We start from the raw sequence: 17924 nt of genomic DNA on the forward strand, positions 1-17924 counted from the left end.
GAGTCATTTAATACCTTGCCACAAAGCAAGCCATTTCTGTCACACCCAAGAATCAAACAGATAAGGGGATTAAATGCTTGTAGCAAAAACAACAAGTGATGGACGGAATGCTGAACATTGTCAAACACTCACCCCCAGTCACAGATCTGGGTTTAATCCATCGTTCTTTTGCTCACCATGCCACCCCAGTTTGGACCCAGGCATATGCAAATCAGTCTTGACCCTGTTCCTCATGGGAACAGTCCAGCCCGAACTGCCAAGCCAGGTCCTCACTGGACCGGAAACAAGCATCCTGGGACCGGTTTCGGGGTTTCACCCCTCATCAGCCAGGCTAGCTTGAATCCAGTGGCATGGGAAGCACGGGACCCACGTCTGGGCATACCCTTCCCACTTAGGGCGACAAAGCAAAAACAACAAGTGATGGACGGAATGCTGAACATTGTCAAACACTCACCCCCAGTCACAGATCTGGGTTTAATCCATCGTTCTTTTGCTCACCATGCCACCCCAGTTTGGACCCAGGCATATGCAAATCAGTCTTGACCCTGTTCCTCATGGGAACAGTCCAGCCCGAACTGCCAAGCCAGGTCCTCACTGGACCGGAAACAAGCATCCTGGGACCGGTTTCGGGGTTTCACCCCTCATCAGCCAGGCTAGCTTGAATCCAGTGGCATGGGAAGCACGGGACCCACGTCTGGGCATACCCTTCCCACTTAGGGCGACAAAGCAAAAACAACAAGTGATGGACGGAATGCTGAACATTGTCAAACACTCACCCCCAGTCACAGATCTGGGTTTAATCCATCGTTCTTTTGCTCACCATGCCACCCCAGTTTGGACCCAGGCATATGCAAATCAGTCTTGACCCTGTTCCTCATGGGAACAGTCCAGCCCGAACTGCCAAGCCAGGTCCTCACTGGACCGGAAACAAGCATCCTGGGACCGGTTTCGGGGTTTCACCCCTCATCAGCCAGGCTAGCTTGAATCCAGTGGCATGGGAAGCACGGGACCGATTAAATGCTTGTAGCACCATTCCAAAAGCAGTGGGCCTGGGGGTGAGGCACAGACTATGGTCACAGATAGGAGTTTTTTCTTCCATGGCTCATATGTTTGCCACCTCCCACTTTCATGTTTTTTTGCATCCTCTCCCCTTTCTGAGTGCGGGGGCCCTTTTATTAGAGAACTTCCTACTTTTCTCGGCAGTCTCACCCCCTCCATACCTGACCAGTACTTCATAATTTATGCATGGGTTCTGTGGTTATATGTCATTGATGACCAGCAATGTTCTGATTTGTTGGTTCCAGTAACATAGCAAGTTGATTCCAAACTATTGGATGGTCCTCAGGTGTACTACTGTAAACCAGGATGCCAACAGACACCTTTCAATGTCATGGCTGCCGTGCTACAAAAGCGTTTCCGAGTTCCCTCCATCCACTGGCTGTCTATATGACTGCACAATAAACATTAAATTGAACACGAGGCTGTGGCTATAGAGAATGGTATTGATGGAGAAGGGGACCAGTCTTGAAAAGGAAGGAAAGTGAACAGTAATACAATTTGAAGTGTTGACCCTCAGGTGCCCCCGGACAAGCTGGTTGCCGTGTGCTGAGGACAAGACCAGCTCATCCTGCACCTCCCATGGGCAGGGATGGAAGGGGAGTCGCTTCCCCTTCCCCCTGCCCCCTCCCTCCCCCCCCCCCAGTGACGCCTGATGACATTAGCACATGACCTCATCAGGACATCGCTCTGGGGGGTGGAGGCAGGCAGAGGCATGAAAGGAAAGGCCTTTCCTTTACTTTCATGTCTCTTTGAGCATTTCTGCAGCCCAATTGTGAAGCCATCGGGCTGCAGAAATGCCCACTAGACACCTGGGAGTTTGTTGTTTTTCTATAAACAATAAAGGGGAGCAACCCCTTAGGCAAGGGTCACTCCCCTGAGGGTCCAATTGTTTTTAGGCCATTTCTGCCGCCCTTGGGGGCAGATCGGCCTATTTTTTAGGCCAATCTGCCCCCTAGGGGGACAGAAACCATTAGACAACAAGGATTTTTTGGCGCCAATTTCACAAAATGGGAGTGACCCCTTAGGCAAGGGTCACTCCCCTAGGGGGCAGATTTATTTTAGGCCATTTCTGCCCCCCTTGGGGGCAGATCAGCCTATTTTAATTAGGCTGATCTACCCCAAGGAGGGCAGAAACCACTTGGCACCAGGGATTTCTTTAAAAAAAATGTTTTACAGACGGGAAGGGACCCCTTAGGCAAGGGTCGCTGCCCTGGGGGGCAATTTTATTTTACGTCATTTCTGCCCACCTTTCGAGCAGATCGGCCTAATTTTCTTAGACCAATCTGCCCCTAAGGGGGGCAGAAATCACTAGACACCAGGGATTTTTTTTCCGCCAATTTCACGAAAGGGGAGCGACCCCTTAGGCAAGGGTCGCTCCCCTGGGGGGCACATTTATTTTAGGCCATTTCTGCCCCACTTGAGGGCAGATAGGCCTATTTTAATTAGGCTGATCTGCCCCTGAGGGGGGCAGAAACCACTAGGCACCAGGGATTGTTTGTAAAAAAATTTTTTTACAGATGGGGAGTGGCCCCTTAGGCAAGGGTCCCTCCCCTGGGGGGCAAATTTATTTTAGACCATTTCGGCCCCGCTGGGGACAAAGTTATTCTGTCCACCGGTAGGCAGATGGGGCAGGTACCCCCGATCCACTTCCCGGGGGACAGAAATCCTACTAGATGCCAGATTATTTTTTTTAAGTATTGGGGTGGTGGCAACGAACCAGTATGGGCAAGGTTGTTCACCCACCCCAATTGAAGGGGATAACAGTCTTTCAGCTCTCTCCCCGCACACTAAAACATCTTATCCCACGGCAAGCAAGAGGACATTTGATTATTTTGGGTTTTGGTTTTACATTTGGGCTATGAGAGCTTGTCTAACTCTCAAAATCGTCACATTTGGAATGGTGAGGCCTGCACTTTTTGGACTTTGGGATGCTGCTATGTAGAAAAATCTACAAGACCTTGACACATCTGAAAACTAAACATCTGGGTGAGCCCAGAGTGGTGTGCTTCACTTGCACCCTTCACCATTTCTTAACCACTATGCCCTGCAAACCTCCAACTTTGCTTGAAATCACACATTTTTCCCACATTTTTATGATGGAACCTTCCGCAATCTGCAGCAATCCACAAAATTCCTACCACCCAGCATTGTCACATCTATACTGATAAAAATTCTGCCCCACTTGTCAGCCTAAATTTTTTTTTTATCAAACTGCCCTTTTGGACCCACTTTGGTTCCCCCTCAATTTCTACATGTTTTTGGCTATTCCCTGTCACAGGCCCTTGGCCCACCTACACATGTGAGGTATCATTGTTATTGGGAGACTGAGGGGAACATTGGGTGGTAGGAAATTTGTACCAGGGCAGTGATCCCACACAAAAGTGTAAGAAAATGTGATATTTTTAGCTAAATTTGAGGTTTGCTGATGATTCTGGGTATGAAAATACTGGGGGATCCACGCAAGTCACACCTCCCTGGACTCTCTCGGGTGTCTAGTTTTCAGAAATGTCTGGGTTTGGTAGGTTTCCCTAGATGGCTGCTGAGCCCAGGACCAAAAACGCAGGTTCCCCCGCAAAAACAGGTAGTTTTGTATTTGATCATTTTTATGTGTCCATGTAGTGTTTTGGGGCATTTCCTGTCGCAGGCACTAGGCCTACCCACACAAGTGAGGTACTATTTTTATCTGGAGATGTGGGGGAATGCTGGGTAGAAGGAAGTTTGTGGCTCCCCTCAGATTCCAGAAATGTGAGGAACAAACGTTTTTATGCCAGATTTTGAGGTCTGCTGAGGATTCTGGGTAACAGAACCTGGTGAGATCACCACAAGTTACCCCATCCTGGGCTCCCCTCGGTGTCTAGTTTTCAGAAATGTCCTGGTTTGCTAGGTTTTCCTAGGTGCCGGCTGAGCTAGAGGCAAAAATCCACAGCTAGGCACTTTGCAAAAAACAGGTCAGTTTTCTTTGGGAAAATGTGATGTGTCCATGTTCTGTTATGGGGCATTTCCTGTTGCGGGCACTAGGCTAACCCACACAAGTGAGGTACCATTTTTATTGGGAGACGTGCGGAAATGCTGGGTAAAATTAAATTTGTGGCTCCTCTCAGATTCCAGGACTTTCTGTCACCGAAATGTGAGGAAAAAGTGTTTTTTTGGGCCAAAAGTTGAGGTTTGCAAAGGATTCTGGGTAACAGAACCTTGTGAGATCCCCACAAGTCACCCCATCCTGGATTCCCCTAGGTGTCTAGTTTTAAAAAATGCACAGGTTTGGTAGGTTTCCCTAGGTGCCAGCTGAGCTAGAGGCCAAAATCCACAGCTAGGAACTTTCCAAAAACACATCAGATTTCAATGTAAAAATGGGATTGTCCATGTTGCGTTTCCTGTTGCAGGCATTTGGCCTACCCACAGAAGTGAGGTACCATTTTTATCGGAAGACTTGGGGGAACACAGAATAGAAGAACAAGTGTTATTGTCCCTTATCTTTCTGTACATCTTTTCCTTCCAAATGTAAGACAGTGTGTAAAAAAGACAACTATTTGAGAAATGCCCTGTAATTCACATGCTAGTATGGGGGCTCCAAAATTCAGAGATGTGCAAACAACCACTGCTTATCAGCACCTTATCTTGTGACCATTTTGGAAACACAAAGGTTTCCCAGATACCTATTTTTCACTCTTTATATTTCACCAAATGAATTGCTGTACTCCCGGTATACAATGAAAACCCATTGCAAGGTGCAGATCCTTTATTGGCTCTGGGTACCCGAGGGTTCTTGATGAACCTAGAAGCCCTATATATCCCCGCAATGAGAAGAGTCCAGCAGATGTATATTGCTTCTAAAAATCTGACATCGCAGGAAAAAGTTACAGAGTAAAACGTGGAGTAAAATGGCTGTTTTTTTTTCACCTCAATTTCTATATTTTTTATTTCTGCTGTTATTTTCTGTAGGAAAACCTTGTAGGATCTACACAAATGAACCCTTGCTGAATTCATAATTTTGTCTACTTTTCAGAAATGTTTAGCTATCTGAGATCCAGCATTGGTTTCTCACCCATTTCTGTCACTAACTGAAAGGAGGCTAAAAGCACAAAAAATAATAAAAATTGGGTATGTCCCAGTAAAATACCATAATTGTGTTGAAAAATGTGGTTTTCTGATTCAAGTCTGCCTGTACCTGAAAGCTGGGAAGATGGTGATTTTAGCACCACAAATCCTTTGTTGATGCCAAAACCACAAGCTCTCTTCTGCAGCCCTTTTTGCCATTTCTATATAAAAAACATTTTTTTTCACTGTATTTTGGCTAATTTCTTGGTCTCCTCCAGGGGAAACCACAAAGTCTGGGTACCTCTAGAATCCCTAGAATGTTGGAAAAAAGGATGCAAATTTTGCGTGGGTAGCTTATGTGGACAAAAAGTTATGAGGGCTTAAGCGCGAACTGACCCAAATAGCCAAAAGAAGGCCTGGCACCTGAGGGGGAAAAGACCTGGCAGCGAAGGGGTTAAGAATGGAAATAATAATTCAGATGGGGCAGAAAAAAAAACTGTCAGAGGAGTAAACAGTAATGATTTTGAGACAGCAAAATTACTAATGCAGAGATAAGTTAGGACCACCTATGCATACCTGAACAAAAAATAAGAAACCTTAACTTGAGAATAGATTTCAGGTCAGATGGAGATTTCAGAGAAAAAACTGACACATGCTCCCTAATAAAAGAAGCAGAGGTCAGAGGGCAAATAGTACGAAGTAGAGATACCATGGCATAGAATTCTATTCACTCACTCTACTTACCTTCCATCTGTCCGACTAACAAGTTACTTACTTTCAGTAATGCATTATCTGGTAGAGACTCTATCTAGCTGCAGATTCTTTACCTTTGATGTTCCCAGAACACGGATCTGGAAACATTTGCTTGAGCAATACCCCTGCACACACCGTCAGGTGGCTCCAATCAGCTCTGCGTGTTGTTGTTGGCACCGGAAGTGATCTCGCGGTCAACTATATAGGTGCCACCCAGGTATCAGTCACTTTAATCACAACCTTCCTCACCACAAGCACAGAGCCATGACAAGAACTGGTGCATATGTGTGTCCAAACTAGGGCCCTGAAAAAAGGATCACCCCAATCCTAGTGAGCAAGTCCGCAGAGTGGGGAGGCATGAGTGGGTGTAAGGAATCTACAGCTAGATAGAGTCTCTACCAAATAATGTGTTACCGAAGGTAAGTAACTTGTTCATCTGATAGAGACTTCTAGCTGCAGATTCCTTACCTTTGATTAGATACCCAAGTCATATCCTCCTGCGGTGGGCTGCGGACAAATTGTTTCAGACTAGAAAGTTCTGCAGGGCCAAATGGATGAAATTCCCATCCCTGCGGACCTGACTGTCCAGGCAGTAATATTTGGCAAACGTGTGCAGTGACGCCGACTTTGCTGCCTGACAGATGTCCCGGACTGGGACTCCAAGAGCCAATGCTGTGGTTGAAGCTTTTCCCCTGGTGGAATGGACTTGTAAGCCCTTGGGAGGCTGCTTCTTAGCCAGGTCATAGCAGATCTTAACACAGAGAATGACCCAGCGTGGAATGGTCTGTTTCTGTATAGCATGAGCCTTCTTTGCTTCCACATACCCCTCAAAGACTTGGTCGTCCACCTGGAACTCTTTTGTGCAGTCAAGGTCAACCCTCTTTTTGGGTCCAGCTGGTGGAGTCACTCCTCTTCTTTAGAGGGATGTGGGGGAGCAAAGAAAGTGGGTTATTCAAAAGTTTGACCCAGATGAAATGGGGACACCTCCTATGGAAGGAAAGAGGCACAGGTGTGCAGCACTACCTTGTCTGGAAATATCATGAGATATGGGGGCCTGGATGACAAAGCCTGTATCTCACTCACCCTCCAGGCAGATGTTATTGCCACTAAGAAGGCTGTCTTGTTGGTATGCAGGAGGGGACAATTGTACTGTGGGTAGAAGAGTGCACACATGAGGTAAGTGAGAACTAGAATAAGATCCTAATGAGGAAACCTATTTTCAATAGGGGATTTAAACACATAGGGTTGGTGAGGGAGCCGCAGAAAGACAGGCAGAGCAGAAAGATAGCCCTTCCGAGTGCCCAGTGCAGAGCACTGCTGGGCAAGAGAAAGAATGAAAAGCAGAGTATCAGGCAGAGAAGCAGAAAGAGGATCTATAGACTTCGCTGTACAATATTTTACAAATCTTTGCCAACAGCAAGGGTATACTGTTTTTGTAGAGGAGTGTCTGGCTGCCAAAATAACGCTACAGACTTTAGGAGAATGGTTGAAAGCTGTCAACTGTTGCTGCTCAATCTCCATTCTTGATGGCACAGAGTTGACAGGTTGGGGTGGAGAACCCTCCCCTGCTGCTGTGACAGAAGTTCCTTCCGAAGGGGCAGCCTGAATGAGCTGAGTGATGCTCATTTTTTGAAGCTCTAGATACTGGACTCTCCTTGTCTGGTCAAGAGCCACAAGGATTACTTATGGCCAGTCACTCTTGATCTTCTTGAGAACTCTGAGCAGGATTGTTATGGGCAGAAAGGCATGGTAGAGGCCTGAGCTCCACTCATGACAAAAAGCATCACCAATCGATTGCTGCCTTGGAAACTCCAATGTACAATACTGCTGACATTGCGTGTTCTCTCTGAGGCAATTAGATCTAACCATGGCTCGCCCCACTGCTGAAAGAAACCTTGCACCATCTCTGAATGGAGATGCCACTAATGATCCACTAGACATCGATGGCTGAGTTTTTCCGTGCTAGTGTTCAGTGAACCTGCCAGGTGTTGAGCCACCAGAGTTATGCCCTTCTGTTCCAGCCATGTCCAGATATGTAGGGCCCTTGACAAAGGGTCCATGACCCAACCCCACCCTGCTTGTTGTAGTACTACATGGCGGTCATGTTGTCCGTGAACTCCTGCACCAACTTCCCCTTGACAGAGAGAAACAAATGCCTTCAATGCTAGTTGGATCACCTGGAGCTCCAGCAAGTTTATGTGGATTCCTGATTCCATCAGAGACCAGAGTCCTCTGACCTCCACCTCTTCCAGATGGCCGACCCATCACAGAAGTGATGCATCTGTCACTACTGTGAGGTCTGGTTGGGCTAAGTAGAGCAGTCTGCCTCTGACCCAATCGCGGGTTTGTAATCCACCACTGCAGATCTTTCGCAGTTCCCTCCGAGATCTGAACCATTTTGGAGTGATTTCCCTGATGCTGTACCCACTGAAACCTTAGGTCCCACTGCAGAGCCCGCAAATGCTATCAGGCATGTTTTACTAGCAGGATGCAGAACGGCTGAGGCCCAGCAGCCTCAGAGTTAGTCTCCCTGAAACACAGGACAGAAGCCGAAACATCGGTATTATAGCTTTAATATCCTGGACTCGCTACTTGGAAGGATAAGCCTGAAACTGCACTGTGTCCAGAACAGCTCCTATGAAAGAGAAAGCATATGAGAGGGAGTCAGGTATGACTTTAGCATGTTTATAGTGAACCCCAGTGAATGCAGGAGGTCTGCCTTAGTTTGGAGGTGGAAGACGACAGCCTGGGGCGAGCCCGCCTTCAACAGCCAGTCAGCGAGGTAGCAGAAGACTGATACCACTGACCTGCGCAGATGAGCTGCAACCACCGCCATCACCTTGGTGAATACCCGAGGGGCACTGGTAAGGCCAAATGACAGCACGATGAACTGAAAGTGTTCATGACCTACCTTGAACTGCAGGTAATGCCTGTGGACAGGCAGGATGGAAATATGAAAATATACATCCTGCAATTCTAGCGCTACCAACCAGTCTTCTAGGTCTAGGGCAGACAAGACCTGAGCCAATGTGAGGATCTTGAACTTCCCCTTCTTAAGGAAGAGAGTTATGGTCCATAGGTCTAGAATAGGGCGGAGACCCTCGTTCTTTTTGGGTATCAGAAAGTAGTGGGAATAACAACCACTGCCTACTTCTGATATCAGGACCCTTTCTGCATCTCTCTTGGCCAAGGGTCTCTAACATCCTCTTGGAGCAGTGACAAATGATCCTCTGATAGTCTTTTGAATGTTGTTGGTATGGGAAAAGGAAAGGATTGGAAAGGCAGGGCATAGGCCTTCCTGATCTGATCTGCAGTACCCATGTGCCCGATGTCATGGACTGTCAGTGGAGGTGTATTCTCCCCCCAGCTGGGCCAGCATAGTCCTGCATAGCGAAAATATGAGGGCTTTGAGTCTGTAGTTACCAGGGGCTGGGAGGTAGATGACTTGTGGCCTGCAGACCTTCTTGGTCTGAAGGAACCGCACCCATGTCCTCACGTAGCCTAGGTTGGTTGTGAAGGATGGTGTCTGGCATAGGGCTGGCACGGTACCACGCCCCTTCCTTAGCCATGAAAGGGGCAAAAGGTAGAGGGTGGACGAGGGGTCACCAAGAGCCCCAAGGACTTAGCGATAGCCCGAGATTCCTTAAAGCGCTCCAATGCCAAGTCTGCCATATCACCAACCAGAGAGTGCCATCAAAAGGAATGTCCATCAGGTTTATCCAGACATCCCCCAAAAAAACAGATATCCTCAGCCCGGCATGGTGCCTTAAGGCCACTGTCAGTACAACCGCTCACCCTAGTGAGGCAATCATATCTAAGAAACTCCGACTAGTGAACTTTGCTGCATCCCTCCTAAACTTTACTACTTGGGAGAGTATGGCCCGGGCCTCCTCCAGGACCTGAGGCAGCACTTGAACAGCCATATCCCAAATGGTGTGTGAGAAATGGCCCAAGGTGTTCACCAACCTCAGTGCCAGGCTGGTGGAAGAAAACATCTTCTTCCTAATATGGTCCAGCCTTTTGGATTCCATTTGCGGGGAAGTGGAGGCTTGGACTACCAAGCTCTCATGCATGGGGTGTTGACTGAGGAAGCTAAGGTCACCCGGCACAGGGGGATGGTTGTAGGCAGTCATCCTATTTACAGGAGCCCCTTTGCTGGGCTTTGACCACTTTCCCAGCAGGACATCTGTAAGTGCTTCAGTAAAGGGCCGAAGGGGTTCAGATATAGAAGCCCCAGGCTGAAGCACTTCCATCAAAATGTTTGTCTTACATTCATTGAGGGTAATTCAAGGTCAAGGACCTCCCCTGCCCTACGCACCACCATTGCATAGAAAGCTCCCTCCTCCATACCCACATTGGGGGAAGAGAGCAAACCAGTATCTTCAGAGGTGTCCATTCTACTGGCCTCTCCTTGCTCCCTATACCAGTCCAAAGTACTCTCCAATTGGTGTTCCAAAGGGTCCAGTGTCCCCTCACATCCCTTTTCCCATGCCTGGCTGTGTGAAATAAGGCTCAGGCAATGATCTGGCACCCTCCCACTCTTCTCCCATGCCTGGCTGTGTAAAATAAGACTCAGGCAATGATCTGGCACTGGTTGGCGCCTTAAGTGCCAGAATCAGCATCATGCAACGCCATTATGACTCTGGATCATCGGGAATCAGAATGGGGCTGGTGCCGGGATCATCGATACCAGTACCGGCACTGGAAAAAGTAGCGTGGGTACGACCAGCGCCAGTCTGGATCTGGAATCGGATCCATGAGACTCCATCAGAGCTGAGGCCGAAGCTGCCAGCCTGGGACCAGATGTGGCCTTCTCTGACCCCTCAGGGCCCAAAGGCGCACTAGAGGCGTCGGCCCACTCGACTACTCGGTGCATGGCCTCAGAAAATTCTTTAATCTGAGCAGGTGTCAATACGGATCCTGAAAATAGGGGGCGACACGGAGTCGAACTGGGCAATGGCTCAGCAGAAATGTGCTGGGAACGCTGATGTTCCCCGCTTGTCTTGTCGGCCAAGTCCTTTTGGACTTCTTCTTCTTTTTGTGCCTCTTCCCTGAGTGTCCCTAGGACTTTCAATGGGATGAAGAGGTCTAGGACGTCCTGGAGCGGTCCCGAGACCTCCTTCTTGACCCTGACCGAGACCTTCAAGGAGTTGTGCAAGCGGATTTAGCTGACTACCGGCAGCAAACAGCTTTAGGGACCTCTCCCTCAAAGCCTTCGGAGTCATGGCCCGATAGTCCAGGCACGACTTGGAGTCAAGATCACACTTGAGGCACCAGAGGAAAATGAGATGGGGGTCCGTAACCAACATGGCGCGGTGACAGGTGCCACATGATTTGAACCCAGACTTCCTCTAAGACATCCTCGACACACTTGAAGAAAAACTCAACAAAGTGCTGAAAACAAGCCTGTCAAAAAGCGACAGAGAGCTAGCTCTTTCCCCATCTGCACTAACTGGTGTGGAAAGAAAAGAACCAACACTCACGTGCCTGAGTGCTGCCTGCATAGGTGACCGCAACATCACTTCCGGCACCGACGATGCCAATGATGCCACGCGGAGCCAAATGGAGCCACCAGACGGCGCATGCAGAGGTATTGCTTGAGCAAAAGTTTCTGGATTCAGTCTGGTGCCTGGGAAAATCAAAGATAATGAATCTGCAGCCAGAAATCTTTATCAGATATTATTGATATAGCCACCCTGGTTGCCATATCATCCGAGCTATCACCCTGCTTTAAAAATCCCACATTCCACTTTCTTAGCATTTGCAAAACATGGGCCACACAAAAGTTAGCCTAAGTAAGGCATAGAGTGTAAGGCCATAAATTGTCAGTTGCTGTGGAGATGGGGAAGTCAGGAGCATACAGATCATAACACGGTAATGTGCCAATGAAGAGTTTCTATACTTATTTCATGAGCTCATTATATCAGCTTTTTCTCCACACATTGGACAGGCATTTCTACATACTGCTGAGACACTCAATGAATCTCAGGAGGCCATTGCTGACAGTTCTGTTCCACATGACCCTTCAATGGCATTCTCAGTGTTAGCCACTCCTGCAGGCACAGCACTTGATAGACCAGATCCTTGCTGCGTGCTACGCTTAACCGAAAATTGGAGATGGGAGTGGCTAGAGCCGCTAATAATGCTATTGCAACTGCCTTTGTCAAAATACCCTTTTCATTCCATTCTCTTATGCAGATGACACTCAAATCATCTTTTCTCTGTCATCTGCACAACTCTCCAGCCCTCAACATTTGTTTTGTTCAGATTGTCACATGGATGAATAGCAAATCACTAAAACTTAATGCTGATAAGATGGAGGTAATGGTCTTGAGCAAGAACCCTCAACTCTGGGGTCCACAGCATTGACCTGAGACTCTCGGGCTCTCCCTAAATTGCCCCCCCCAGGTAAAGAACTAAGGCTTCTCGCTGGATGAGACTCTGTCAATGAACCCTCAGGTTGCTAAGGTGGCCTCCACCTGCTTTACAGTGTGGAAGTTGTAAAAAATTATTTGGATGATTCTGATTTTAGCCCCAAGGAAGGTGCTCCAGGACTTGATATGTTCAATACTGGACTACGGAAACATCCTGTATCTAGAACCAGACAAGGCCTCTATCAGATGCCTACAAGTAGTCCAGAACTCCGCTACAAGGTTCTTATGTCGACTCAATGAATGTGTGTCTTTGCCAAACCACCTCCACATGCTTCACAGGCTCGCTGTGGAAAAGTGAATACAGTTCAAAGCTTTACGCTACATGCATAGGGCTAGGTCAGGCATAGGATGCAATACTTACAAGAATTGGTTGTTCCTTATAAGCCAGCTTGTGCGCTCAACCGGTTCCTCTGAAGGGTTTCTAGAGTCAGACTGGCTTGTATGGGAGGTCGCTTCTCTGCATATTCAGACCCTAAGTTGTGGAATGCCCTACCTGAGTCTCTGAGATGGTGCACCTCACTGTTGGTTTTCACAAGAACCTTAAGACCTGGATGTTCTAGGACTGGTCACCCAGCCTGTCCCTCCCTCTAACTATGTGCCGGTAAAACCCTATTTGGGTAGCTGAGCGCTCTACAAGACCTTATAATAATAATAATAATAATAATAATAATAATAATGATAATAACATAAACAAGAATAATAATGTCCTCAGACATAGTATTACAACGAAGTCATAGATCACATCAGTGAAGAAATCACATCAGAAATGACAACGGAACATGGACTACAGTGATGTATCCGGTGAGTAAAATATTTTTTTTATTTCTGCTAGGAACTGAACCTCTGAAGTAAAAATATCTGACTCTGTAATTAAATCAAGAATAATCATTCGATAATAACAGCTGCCTACAAAAGGTAGAAAAAACGATTCCAATATGTGTGGAGGGAGCGCAATGCTATTATGGTTGTTTGCAGTGTCTCTCTGTGTATGTCCGGTGTCCCTCTCTTTTTTATTCGGTTGTTTGCCAGTTTTGATTAAAACACAAACTTTTCAAGTTAAACTTACATAAAGACCTCTTTCAGATATTCCGAAAGCGTGGTTCACAGCAGGATGTCAAGGCAAGATAAGATTTCTTCCTATGGATTCAAATCATTCTTTGTTGTCCTGTATCATATTTCAGGGGATGTCAGACCCAGGGACCTGAACACAGAAAGCTTAGTTAAATGAGGAAAGAACCATTCCCGGGCGGGAGGGCTCAGTGAGAGCTAGGCAGTAAAGGGGCATTCACCAGACACTGTCAGGCGTCCTGTCAGTCTCGATCTCGGATTCCAAACACTAATAGACATGGATGAAATGCTGTGTTTTCAACAGCAGTGCACTGGCTGGCTCTACCACTGCAAACATCCTGTCGGGTGTTTGCCTTCCAGCTGAGATGACATCAGAAGACCCATCCATTCAAGGGTCTTCTGACATCATGTCAGCCATGCATTGCTGTCCGGGCAGGAAAAGAATATAGCTGTGGCCTCCAGCCGAAGAGAAAATATAAATAATCATGTAATCGTGTAAAGTATGGTCTAAGCAGAGTGATGCATGTGTTGAAATAATGACTCTAGATAATAATTACTGTTATCTTGTATACTGGACAAACTCTTCCTGTTGTGAGCGATAACCACTTTGACTCTTTTTTTCTTTAATATACCATAAAACTTGGTAGGCCGGTCTCCCGACCCTGTCATATTTTATAGAATGGCTCTCTCCTTGTGGATAGAGAGACTTGTGTCGAAAAAACAAACCACCGGGAGCTCATAATATGGTGAGGTAGCCTGTCGAGGTGTAAATCACCTTGTAAGTGTGCCGGGAGAACAGTGATCGTCTTGCGGCTACTTTTCTCTTCTCTGTTTCTAAGGCCTTATATCACCATCTGTGTCTCTAATAATGTCTTTTGTCCCTCTCTTTATTTGTTCTAGATGTGTTCACATTTATTTAAAATGTGTTTTCTTTAATTTAGAATGACCTTTTTTAAGTAAAACGCTGTCACACCGGAAAGGGTTATCCAATTATGCACAGACCATGTGGCACCAATTGTATATTCGTCGAGGAGTGGTATTCTCATGCACATAAGGCTCTGCAGGCAAAAACCGGAAATGGAGTAATATTTGTAACCAACTAATATTTACATACCCGCAATGACTCACTATTTGTTTGATTTGTGTATCTGCATCAGAAGTTGCAGACACGCAAATGCTGCAATTCTGAAAACGTGGAAATTATTTGTAAATCTGCTTCTGGAAATTTTCACGGGTTTATGTACATTTAAATCATTGATAAACAAGTCTTGAATATAAGAAAGGACATTGCATCAACTTGTAATATGATCAATATTTTAATTTGGAAAACAATAACTAGACGGTTTAAAGATGCTGAGCTTAATAGGGTAGAAATGTATTGTGGCTTACCTTGCGTGTAGCCTGTAAAGGACACATATCCAAATACAGCAAACAACAAGCTGACGAATACGGCAAACATTACTGACACATGAGTAACACGCTGCCAGTTACGTAGTGAGGGTTCTTCCAAGGATCCAAAAATGAAAAATATATTGTGATGGCAAATAAATACTGAAACGAAGAGAACCCAGAAATTAAACTGCAGCCGTTATAAATTAAAAAACAGAACAGAACATACTTCTTAATGGACAGCTATCATTAAAATGAATTATTAAATCAAGGAAAAATATAATTCAACCCAGTATACTCCTTGAATCAATCCATCACATCAATGATATTTACAGCGTAATACATGTCACATAATCATTGTAATCATAAGCATTTCCTTGATAAATAACATGACTGTCAATCATTATGCGAGATAAACCCATATCCAGATGTGTTGCAGACTACAGACCAGGAATTCTCAAACTAGCAAAGACACAGAAATAACTAAAGAAAGAGCACTCACCACGACATTTGAAATAATGTGTCAACTAAAATAAACTATTTCTGATTAATGTGTTTGCAATAGCAGCAGTTGCAATTTCAAATGCGGCAAGTACAAGCTAAGAAAATCAGGGGGGAAATGGTTGCAGTGGTGTGCATTCCTCACAAGAGAAGCAAATTGCTGAATTCCACGTGTGTACAGATGACTGTGTCTGCTGGCATCCTTGTCTTTTTCCCTATATGTCTGTTGGTCTATGTGTAAGGATACATGGAAGACTGTTGGGTGAGCGCCTAACAGCGTGCCTGTGTTTGACGTGGATGCCTTTACTTCTCTTTGCTCTACGAGGATATGTGCTTGAATGTCTGTTGGTTCTTGAAGAAATTGTTGATTGCTTCGAGCATGGCAGATTAGGGCTGGGGTTACACATTGCTTGATTATGTGGAGGAGTCCCTGCTTTTTTTTGGCCCATTGGTGATAACAGGTTTGTAGAGGCCAGAGGTGTCGGGAGGTCGTCCAGACATTTCTTCAGGGTTGCTGTGTTCGCCTCAATGATATTTGCTGCTTTCACTAAGTTCCTTGGTGTGCCGTGGTGGGGAGAGTTTGCACTTTTTGTATTACGCCTGGAACAGTCAAGTGTAATTCGCTGTTTTTATGTTTTTTTGTAGTTTTATATGGAGCACACTCATGACCCAAAGGCATTAGAGCACATTACATGAGCACCAGGTTACATTACAGAAGGTCAGATTTTTTTTCTTAGACTTGAGAAGATTAAGGCCCTCATTACAACCCTGGCAGTCAGTGATAAAGTGGCGGTAATACCACCAACAGGCTGGCGGTAATTACCGGCAAATTATGACCATGGCGGTGAGAACTCAGATAGACAGCCACTTTACCACACCGACCGCCAGGACGGAAACAACAGCCACCACGGCGGTAGCCACCTGCAGCCAGGTGGAAGTCACTGTAATAAGACCCTGCAATCCGCCACCTTTTCCAGGGCAGTACCAACGACATCAAAAGCCTGGCAGAAACAGACCTCTGAAGGGAAACGACTCACCTTTGGAGACACAGGGAACAACCACGCCGCCATGGAGCCCGAGCTGCAGTCTTCCCAATGAGTTTCTATGTGCTGCTCCACTCTCGAACACCAACGACGGTGAAGACGACAACAGTGAGTACAGCCGCGTAGCACACAGGGAGTGGGGAGGAAATAGAGAGTGACACACACACGCATCACCCCCACCCCCACGCCCAACACCATACACACCATCAGGTGCAGTAATAAAACATATATACCCTGTACCTCGGATGAATAATACAAGGACAACAGGAATTTATCTAAAGTGAGTGTAATAAGAACAACACAGTAGAAACAAGAAAATGCAATGTAACTGGTATATACAAATGTACAGTTCAAGGAACACTGCCCAGTCCTCAGTGTGCGTGGGCCACAGGGCCACAGGCCAAAGTCCAAGGCCCCACTTGTCACCTGCTCCAACACGGAGAGAACACTGCAGGGGCATCAGTTGGAAAATAGGCAGGCACCTCAGGGGTACGGGGAACAGGGGGCACCTCAGCCGGCAGATGAAACAAGACCACTGGTTCTGGAGGGGGCAATATGCCCTGTGTATGGTCCTGGGGAGTGCAAGGCCACAGTCTCTCAGGTGGGTGACTTGTCCACATGCTCTGGAGGGGGCAACATGCCCATTGCTCTGTCCTGGGGAGTGCAAGGCCACAGTCTCTCAGTTGGGTGACTTGCCCACATGCTCTGACGTGGGCAACATGCCCATTGCTCTTCCTGGGGAGTGCAAGGCCACAGTCTCTCAGGTGGGTGACTTGCCCACATGCTCTGGAGGGGGCAACATGCCCATTTCTCTTTCTGGGGAATGCAAGACCACAGTCTCTCAAGTGGGTGACTTTCCCTCTGGTTCTGGAGGGGGCATCGTGCCCTGTGCTCTTGAGCCTGGGGAGGCTGGGGTTGGTGGGTGTCTTACCCACTGGTTCTGGAGGGGGCATCGTGCCCTGTGCTCTTGACCCTGGGGAGTGCAAGGTCACCGTCTCTCAGGTGGGTGTCATACCCACTGGATTTGCAGGGGGCAGGCCGCAAAGCAGCCCATGGAGGCAGGATTACATGCTGTCTGCCGGCTGTGACAGCTGCCCACTGGTGGTGGTGGTGCTGCTGATGCTTATGGGGGGAGGTTCCAGCCCATCCCCTGCAGCCTCGGACGGCTGCCCACTGGTGGTGGTGCTGCTGCTGCTTGTGGGGCGAGGCTCCAGCCCTTCCTGGTCTTCATCTGAGTCTCTGCACCAGGCCCCTTGCCCTTCCTGGCAGCAGCTGGTGCTGGCTCCTTGCCCTTCCTGGCAGCAGCTGGGGCTGGCTCCTTGCCCTTACTGGCAGCAGTTGGAACTGGCTCCTTGCCCTTACTGGCAGCAGCTGGGGCTGGCTCCTTGGTCTTCCAGGCTGCAGCTGGTGCAGGCACCCTTTCCTTGAGGCTGCCTGATGCAGGCATCTTCACCCTCTGGACATGTGCCCTGGATCCTTTCCCACCACGAGTGGGTGTGGAGACTACTGGGCCCATGGACTGGTTGGATGAGGTGCTTGCCTGGATTTTTGCCACCCTGGCCAGACGTGAAGGATGGGGAAAGGGGAAGGGAAGAGGTGAATGGTGGAGAGCAAAAGTTTCTTAGGGACATTGAGGCGG

The 17924-nt window shown here is 47.3% G+C and overlaps 1 protein-coding gene across 1 annotated transcript in view; it reads right to left on the reverse strand.

Moving 5' to 3' along the window:
- Window positions 1-17924, reverse strand: part of SLC38A11 (solute carrier family 38 member 11) — a 454649-nt gene that overhangs the window by 129698 nt on the left and 307027 nt on the right. Inside the window, exon 8 of the mRNA XM_069221362.1 lies at window positions 14742-14903. Coding sequence (XP_069077463.1) covers window positions 14742-14903 — 162 coding nt within the window. The remainder of the gene's footprint in view (window positions 1-14741; window positions 14904-17924) is intronic.

Source organism: Pleurodeles waltl, chromosome 3_1, assembly GCF_031143425.1.
Source record: "Pleurodeles waltl isolate 20211129_DDA chromosome 3_1, aPleWal1.hap1.20221129, whole genome shotgun sequence".
Classification (NCBI taxonomy): domain Eukaryota; kingdom Metazoa; phylum Chordata; class Amphibia; order Caudata; family Salamandridae; genus Pleurodeles; species Pleurodeles waltl.